The sequence below is a fragment of the Pollicipes pollicipes genome, unplaced genomic scaffold (genome assembly GCF_011947565.3).
Source record: "Pollicipes pollicipes isolate AB1234 unplaced genomic scaffold, Ppol_2.1 Scaffold_7231;HRSCAF=8579_pilon_pilon_pilon, whole genome shotgun sequence".
Lineage (NCBI taxonomy): Eukaryota > Metazoa > Arthropoda > Thecostraca > Pollicipedomorpha > Pollicipedidae > Pollicipes > Pollicipes pollicipes.
This window is the reverse complement of record NW_023597034.1, coordinates 41,826,117-41,835,242: the sequence shown is the minus strand read 5'-3', so window position 1 is coordinate 41,835,242 and position 9,126 is coordinate 41,826,117. Positions and strand designations below refer to the sequence as shown.

At 52.9% G+C, this 9,126-nt stretch overlaps 1 protein-coding gene across 1 annotated transcript; it reads right to left on the bottom strand.

Moving 5' to 3' along the window:
- Window positions 1–593: 593 nt before the first annotated feature.
- On the bottom strand, window positions 594–7,528 carry cpb (F-actin-capping protein subunit beta). The gene is made up of 6 exons (XM_037234444.1): window positions 7,414–7,528; window positions 3,946–4,157; window positions 3,385–3,557; window positions 2,739–2,938; window positions 2,347–2,458; window positions 594–1,238 (listed from the first exon to the last, which is right to left on the bottom strand). The coding sequence occupies exons 1-6, from the start codon at window positions 7,414–7,416 to the stop codon at window positions 1,114–1,116; spliced, it is 825 nt and encodes a 274-aa protein (XP_037090339.1). The 5' UTR covers window positions 7,417–7,528; the 3' UTR covers window positions 594–1,113.
- Window positions 7,529–9,126: the final 1,598 nt, after the last annotated feature.

Here is a 9,126-nt window from a genome sequence, read left to right as displayed (position 1 = left end):
ACGGATTACCATTGCGAAGGCACGCACTCATGCCAATGAAGTATTCTGTCTGTCTAACGGCGATATCACGCCACAGCAGAACGCCGGGCGCCCAGCGTGGACTCTGGACGGAGCGATGGGGGAGGGGGCGGCGGCGCCTCTGCAGGCCGACGAACCAGACAGGTGAAGCCGCCGGCCGGCTGCAGCGCATCGCCCGGGCCGTCAAGGTCAGGCCGCACCCCAGCCGTCTGCATGGCACAACGGGACGCGGGCTTTACGGGCCCGCTATGTGGAGACGAACGTCAGTGATCGAGCGTCGCTGGTGGGATCCGCAGCTCCGCAGCGATGTCAGCAGGAAGGCATGATCTACAACAGATTAACGTTCAACGAGATTCACCGCCAACCAAACATAGATCTACGAGCGCATCAGCCTTTCCCTACGCTTTCTTGTAAAGGCAGCAAGGAAATCGGGGCAACTGAACGGCAGCCATTCCAGTGAAACAGAGAAACTAATCCTCAGTCATCCTGACAAGCCAGACGCTGCACCTTGGCATTCTTGCTTCTTACTGTCACGTACTTTACAAGCAGCACACCGTTGCACACGCCGCTTCCTTCAAAATATGTATTCATATAGCAACAATCATAGCCGTGAATTTATAAATACGCAACGCCCGCCGGCGGCGCTCGGTGGCTCGCCGGCGATCAGCGAGCCCGGGGCCCGGCGCCGGCCGGGGGGGGCGGGGCACTCGGCGTCCCCTGGCGGTATGTACACGGCGGCGGCGGCTCAGGCGGCGCGCGCGACGCGGCCGCACCTAGACGAGGGATAAACAGGGCGGCTGGCGGCGGCGCGCGGTGCTTCACGTCCGCGGGCACGGCTGCCACCGCCGACGGTCAGGCACACATCACAATCGATCCGGCGCGTAACAGAAACCCCGTAGCAAACCAACAGGACCGGTGGCGCCATCACAGCGGCGCGGGCGACGGGGCCGGGCGCGCCCCAAACACAACTACCGGGGGGTCGGGTACAGCGGGGGTAAAAAGGGCTGCGGCGCGGGCGCGCCGCACGCTTCCGGGCGGGCCTCTGGCGCCGGCCGCCGGCACTATGAGTTCGCATTTCGGCCGCCGGGCGGCGCGCTACTCTATCTTGGTCTGACGTTTCTGGAGCGCCGCGGCCAGGTCGTTCTGCAGCGCCGCTTGGCGCCTCTGCGCTTCGAGCGGCGCCACCGAGCGCAGTCCGTTGACGATGTCCCTCGTCTTGCCTGGCCATCACAGAAGGGCACGGCTGTCAGGTAACGTTATCAGCACCTCCTATCAGCGCAACGCCACACACTTCGCGAGTTTATGTACATAGCGTGTAGTTTGCCACTGCGTTTCGTCCGAATTTCGGCACCCATCGGACATCATGGCGGAGATAGCACCTCTGAGTAACCGGCACCACGATCTGGTGGCCGACAACCTGCGCTGATATGGGGTACAAATACCCCGCATCACCAGCCCGGCCGCTCGGGTCGCGTGAGCTGGAGTAGCTATCTGCGAAACGAGCCGCCAGATCAATACAATCCGAGTGCGCTGCTGGCTATTTCAGCCCGTCCCCTTCCCGAGCTTCGATGCCCTGTCCCATTACAGTCGAATCAGAGGGTCCGACCCAGCCAACAGCCCCATTCTGGCGCCCGGCCAAGTTTGGCGTTTGCGTACGCTATCAATGGCCAAACACGCCGCCACCAATTACCGGCGACTGGCATTTACCCAGCAGACCAAAGCCGTGAGCCTCGACGCCAATGGCCGGTTCAAACGGCGTCTGGGTTGAACGCGGGCAAACACTGACAGACGGCGCGCCGGGCGGAGCGGGCCGGGCCGGGACACCACCGGGACGTGTGGCAGGGGCGGGTCCGAGCAGCGACCGAGGGATGGACCCGCGGACGGCGCGCACACGGCGGTCAGGGCGAGCCGCCCAGACTGCGGAGGCGCCGCTGAGTGACGAGGGGCTGAGTCAGCTGGTGCTGTATGAGCCATGCCATGTCAGCCACGGACCAGTGATGTCATCACGTCAGCTTTCGACGATTCTGCACACATTACGGCCGTGGTGTTGAGTTAGCTTTCAACGAACCCAACGCGCACGATCCTGGAAATTCGAAGACTATAGACTGAGATTACTTCGGAATTTGGAAAACTTCGGAACTAAAAAACAAACAAAACATGGAAGATGGGAAAGGTCACCCAGCACATGACCCAGACGACTCCCGGCCTGTTCTCCAGCCCACCTCCGCCTCCCGACACCGACCGATCGCGGAGGATCGCTCGGCTTTGCCAGCCAGGAGCAGGGCCCTCTGTCCAGACCGCTCCGAGGCGCGCCAGCTCCCTCCTCACCGAAATAGATCTCATTGAGCGTGTTGCGGATCTTGTTCTCCATGTCCTCAACGAGGCGGCCGATGTTGGCGATGTGCGGCGACGTCTCGCTCACCACGGCGTCCTGCTCCGTCTGCCGGACCGGCCACCAGGGGCGCTGTCAGCGGCGGCACGGGCGGCGAACACGGGAGAACGCGGCGTTGCGCGGCGGACGTCAGCGAACGGTGCACTCGGCCCGGTGTCGGGGCGGGACGCTGCGCCCCGTGCGCGTGCTTACGGCAGGGATCACGGTGGCACGAAAGCTGACAAGGTCACCAACTCACCCCGACAGCGGACGTTACGTCCAAGCGCGGGTCACCCCGTCCGAACGGCCCAGGCTCGTTTGGCGGTCACCGCGTGCGGGCGGGGCTAACCTGTCGTGTGAGAGAGCCGCCCAGGTTCATGGTGCCCGAGCCCTCCTTGTTGGTCTGCAGCCACAGCATGACGGTGGAGGTGAGCTTGTAGTGGGCGTTGCGGCCGGTCGACTTCTCCTGCACCTCCACCACGTGCACGGCGTCCCAGCAGCCCTTGATCTTCTTCGAGCCGTCGCCGGCCTTCTTTATCAAGATCGCCCCTGTGGGGTGGCGTGGAGTCGTCAGACGGGATCTGGGGCCGGCAAGGACTGGGACAGGGAGCAATTTGGAGACACGAGGAGGAATTAAGTGTGTCAGTCCCGAGGCTAAACATGCATGAAAGGCAGTTTTCGTGGGAGTTGCATCTTACTAGCCCATCTGGGCGAGCTATTGGACCCGCTCGCACGTCCTTTCTGTTGGCACTTTCGCAATGGTGAGCCATTCGCGGCAAATCTAGCCTTAAACTTTTCACAACACTCAGAACTAGAAATATCAACCCACAAAGCCTACCTTTACGCAGCAGCCCGTTATCTTATCAAGGAGTAAGACTGCGCGGCGTGCAGGGACCGCCCGCCTGCGCCTACCACGGAAAAGGTCATGCTGGCTCCTGCGCCGGCGCGCTTACCACGCTACACCCCGCACCCACAGCCGCGCCCGACCGCCGCACCTGCGAAGCCGTGGTCCAGGTCCCAGAGGTAGACGGACGAGACGCCGCCCTCGAAGTACATGTCGCGGTACTGGTCGAAGGCGGCGTTGGCGTCGATCTCTAGCCGCCGCAGCCGGTCCGACGGCATGGTGCCGTCGTCCAGCGGCGGGTCGTACGTGTTGCTCCACGGCGACCTGCGGGCGGCGCCGGACAAACGGTGAGTCGGCGGCGGCGGGATGGACAGTCCATCACTCCGGCCGAACGTTGGTGGGAAGCGCCGGAGCAGCAAACCCTCCAGCTTCGGGGCAAAATGAGTCCCACCGGCCCTTCAGCAGCTGTGGAGCACAGCTCTGCCCGTCCCCACGTCGATCAGCCCGTCCGAAGGCGCATGCACTGACGCGAGCACACCGCCCTCCCCGCTCACAACAAACACTCCAGCCGGACCACAGAGCATGAACGCGCCCGACTAAAGTATCCAAACAAGTACCCACACAGCCGTCCGACCCACACCAGTCCCCCGCTGGGTGGCGTCGGTCCGGTCACCTGTGCGGGTTCTCCGCCGGACGGCGTCGGCCCGCTCACCTGTACGAGTCGCCGTCCCGGTTGTAGTCGCAGAGCAGGTAGTCCTTGCCGACCGTCTTGTCGCGGGCGATCTTGAGCGGCTGGTCGACGGACGAGAGCAGCTCTTCGCACAGGCCCGGCACCAGGTCGATCAGGTCGCTGAGGTTCTTCTCGATCTGCTGCGGCGGCAGGCGCCGCATCAGGTCCAGCGCGCAGTCCAACTGCTGGTCCGTCTGGCGGGAGAGATCGGCGCCGCGTCAGGGCACGACGCTCGTGCGCGGGGTCCACTCACGCCCCGGCGGCGGGGTGGGGGGGAGGGGCACGCCAGGCCCAGACCCAGCTCACGCTCAGTCGACCTCGCTCGGCTCCTACCCGGCACACCGGTACATCACCGGGATAAGACGCCGGGATGACAGCACCGTTGCCTCACCACTGCGAAGGCGACTGCAGAAGCCACTCGCGGATACCAGCCAACTGCGGAGCTTCGCGAAAAGTTCGAAATGAATGACATAATGGAAGGACAATTGTTTGTGACGAACCACATCCACATAAGCACCATCCACGAATATGTCACAACACAAAAACGTTTCAGTTTTGAGCACATCCCAAAATCCGCGCTGCTGTTAGCCAATGTGGGTATGCAGGCACCTTGCTGCTATACATGTTTATATAATAATTTCAATCAGATTAACATCCCATTAATTAAGTGTCAAAGCTGCAAAACATCCTGGCTACAAGTCCATACAAAATATAACTTCTTCACAGCATGCTGTAGTGTGCAGCATGCCACTAGTTAAAAGTAAAACTTAAAACAGAGGTGAGCATATGATTCTAATACAGCGAGGCTTAATCAAAATTATGCCACTTCACAGTGGGACACGATCTAAATTGTGTGGTCATATAGCAGTACACATTATGCAACAACATAGCAGAATACAATCCTACCTATCCCACCACACACCAAACTAGAAATCCAAGATTACTAAGGAACATATTAGATACACATAAATGATGCAGCATGTTATAAAAACACATGTGATCCAGCACAATACATATGCATAAATGGGGAGAGGGGATGGGGCAGCACACATCCTGCCTTCCCATCCACCATTCACCATCATCAATGTTCCCTTAGCTCAGCCAGTGCAGCACCGCACTTCAGCCATCACATGGTAGACATGCTGGTTTGTACCCTAACAAACTGCACTTATGAGGTGTGTAAATGATGGCTCATTGGTAACTGGCTAGGACAGCCAAGTTGGCATGTGGCAGATGTATGCTCTGAATGTGTGATGATATCACACTTTTCTGTTTATTTAGGACAAATGATTTCACCCCGAAAGTGTGATCAGGGACATGATGACACATTGAGCTCACCAACTACTTGATCCAAAGCTATTTCTTTTGAACAGCTGATGACTGTTTTGCTGTTGAAAATGCCAACCAGTTAAGTCAAGTATCAGTTGGCTTAACTGTTTCTAAACCACAGGCAGAAGCCCTTAGTATTCTCTGTTCCATGAATTCAGAACCAACTCTTTAGGCTCACCAATATTACCCCATCTCAACTATGCAATGATAATAGTGCTGAATGAAACACTCAATGAAGTTCCATTGAAAATGCTCACAGAAAAAAGATTCATTGTCATACCAAGCAACTGCAGCCTCTGTAGAAATGTGGCAAAAATGGAAATACCAATTACATATACAACAATTAGATTTCTTCCAACCAAGTGTCATTAAATGTGGTACATCTGGTACTTCCGTCCCTATTGGTAGAATACTGGCAAGTATGATGATCTCTACATGCCTCAGACAGCTAAAATGACACTCCAGTGTAGTGTAAGATGTACAAAAATTGTGCCAACAGCATTGAGAAGGACAATTATGACATGAGAACAAGAAATGAGTGTATCACAAAATCCATGTCAATTATGACATGACTTATTATGGTCAGTTGCATATACTTCCACTTAGCAATATAGGGGCTGACAATGGAAGTGTGCTCTTTCAGCAATTACAATATCACTTTGTCAATGGCATGTGCCTTGCAGTGACAGCTGAGAAACATGGATAAAATCACGCTAAGTGTCATGGTATGGAATACTTGGACTTGCAATCTCATGATGCATTAAAATGTTTTTGAGGAAGACAAGTAGCCTACAGAACACTAAACAGCAAATGAGCTGTTGCAGGTTGATAATGTCCAATAACCTTAACCACAATTCTAACAGGTGCCAGAAACCAGGTTCCGCTTGCTCCTGCTGAGCTAGGAAAATGTTTGACTTGCAGTGCACCATCCATATATTATGCAATCATGAAGTTTCAAAAATGTGTCACCACCATGCTCTGCGATAATGTCATGCACTGAATCGCCAGATCACCCTTTTCAAAAATGATTTAAATCCAACATATTTTCACCTTGGGCTGGGGTTCATAAGTATAAATTACATGAGCAACATATTTATTTGATTACTGCACTAACCAGAATATTTTGTAAAGTTTTACTCACATACCAGCAACCAGAAAACCTCCCAGAAGAGATTGGTGCAAACCAGAACAGAAAATTATTTTAAGTAAAGTTGAGTCATGATTATCAGAATCTGGGCCTTTAAGACCACCCTCAATTCTTGAACAGCTGCAAGCTGCCAGTAATGCATATGCAGAACTCATGTTTGGGCAAAGGTTTATAGAACAGAAAGGCACTGCCAAAAAAAACTTCAAAGAGCAGATTCAGTATGACCAGACCATCAATGAAAAATGTGAGCAGTCTATATTATTGCATGCTGCAGCACATTCACCCACAAATCAAGACTGACTGCAACACTCTCTTGATAGGAGTGGAACCTTTTATTTTGGTTCTACATGGTGCTTTGACTGCTGCAGCTAAAGTCATAGCCTGTGCAGCTAGATCCCACGTAACACCCCAGGACTTACACCATGGACAACATACCATTCACCTAAAAAAGGCAAACATGAAAATGAGAGATCAAAGGAATCATGATGTGCATGGCGAGTGGCATTTGCAATCATGAATGATGGTAAAGTAAGGCACCAACCATCCAAATATAATGCTTTGAAAGTTGCTGCCCATAAAAATTAAATGATCATAAAAATATACCATGGCCTTCCAACCTTAACAGGAAAGCACCCTTTCAGAGGGCTGATCCATCACAGTGTGCTACAGGCTCCCAGCAAGGTGGTGAGGTTAGGGTGTTGGCATTAGTGTCAGCAGATGTGATTCATTCTCAGGTATCTCACACGTGTTCATTACCTGTAAAATACCCATAGAATCTCACAAATGTGATAAGAAATTATGGGGCGCGTACAGGACGATAATTTAGTCCTAGGCACAATATCACCATGCACTGAAAACTGGGTGAGGCCGGTAGACAAAACCAGCGCGCAAAGACGCTAGACATTTATACACTTTAGGCTGGCATTACAATCAAGTGGCGAAAGAGCACACAGTATGAGAATATCCATACTCACCATACTAAGGCAAGCTTGTCACAAATTGACAAAAGGATGGGAATGTGAACAGATTCGGACGGGTGGGCGGCCCGGATTTCAACCACCTAACACACCCAAACACAAAAAGCGTCGGCCTCGTCACAAACTTGCTAAGGAGCGCCGGCATCGGGCTTCCAAATTACTACCATATCCTTAATGAAAATGGTGTATACCTTCGTCTATAGCTTGCCCGGCGTAAAAAGATAGACAAAAAAACATCAGAGAATCGGTCTGGGCAATGTGAAAGGCTGATTTTTTCCAAACAGGGTGCCTATGGTGACCAACGGTACTTCAGAGGCAAATACACCAGACCACCTATGCTATTCCCACCATACCAGCACTCATGGCTTTGTCATTCCTGCTGCAGACCCCATTGTCACGTCGGCTGTGGGGGAGACAGGCGCGCAACCAGAGCCTTGGCAAATAGGGGTGGGGGTGGGGGGACACAGGGTTGACAAAGGGTCCCTGATAGAAACCACCTCCCCCAAGAAAATCGCTAGGTATGGCCCATCGCTTAATGACATCATGCATTCTCACACATTTTCCTTCATTTTTGATGACAGCCAGACACTGCCACGAGAGCAACTGTGACTATTTTGTAGTCAATACCGACAGAAATCATGGGTTAGGCTACTGTGCTAACCAAATCGCCAGCGCTCTCCCTTTCGCAATGGTGCAGTGGGCTCTTTCTAAACCGATAAAACTCTGAGGCTTTGTCAGAAATCTTATCCGGATTCTACAGACACATCAACACGCGCTTGGCTGGCCAATTGAATACCCTTTGCTCGGGTGGGGAGGGGATTCTTCGCCCCTCCCCCCCACCGAGATCTCAAAAACTAAGATAGCTACAGACACCAAATTTCCAGGGTGGGTTGGCCTGTATATAAACTCACTTTTGTCAAAAGTCGAGGGTGAACTGGGTGAGCTCATAACAATGGGGTCAAAAAGGCTAAACACATTCAAACCCCAGACTGGTGTGCCAAGTCACCCTAAACCTCCGCACACAACCGCCATAAACCTAGATACCTGTTCTAAGCACAAGGTCAATGGTGCTTGATCAAAGCCAGTAACCATTGTTTCATCTTGACAAGATTAAGGTGACCAAATGCCTTAAAGCTTGCTCCTATTTTGCCATTCAAACAAGTGCTAGGGATTAGGCTGGGTGACATATGCCTAACAACAAGCTGTTGACCTGGGCCATTTAAGGTCAGTGACCTACTCCGGCGTTTGTAAGCCCGTGTAACATGTCTGTTGCGGTCACTGTCATTAAAAATTTGAAATGATCACCAGCAACTACCTACCTACTATTACCGAATATACCAAGCTCCCGAGAAATAAAAGTTTAGCCTTAACCTCGGCCTCACCTTGATACCTGACCCTAGTTCAATTAAATTTGTTATAATTGTAAATAAATTAGTTTATTGGCTGAGAACCTTTCTTAGCTATGTATGGCTCCGTCTAACATTCCGTTGTCGCATCACATTTAACGATTCCCTAGAAATGCCCTTCGCTGACAGGCACGGCCTGATTATGACCTGACATAGGTCAGCAACCTTGCAAGGTATATCTAATTTGTACACCAAGAGATATACTATCTAACTCCCTACGCCTATGCAAAATTTGGCACGGCTACGCCGTGTCGTTCGGAAATCATTCTGGAAAAACTTTGGGTGATCAAATTGACTCCCACGT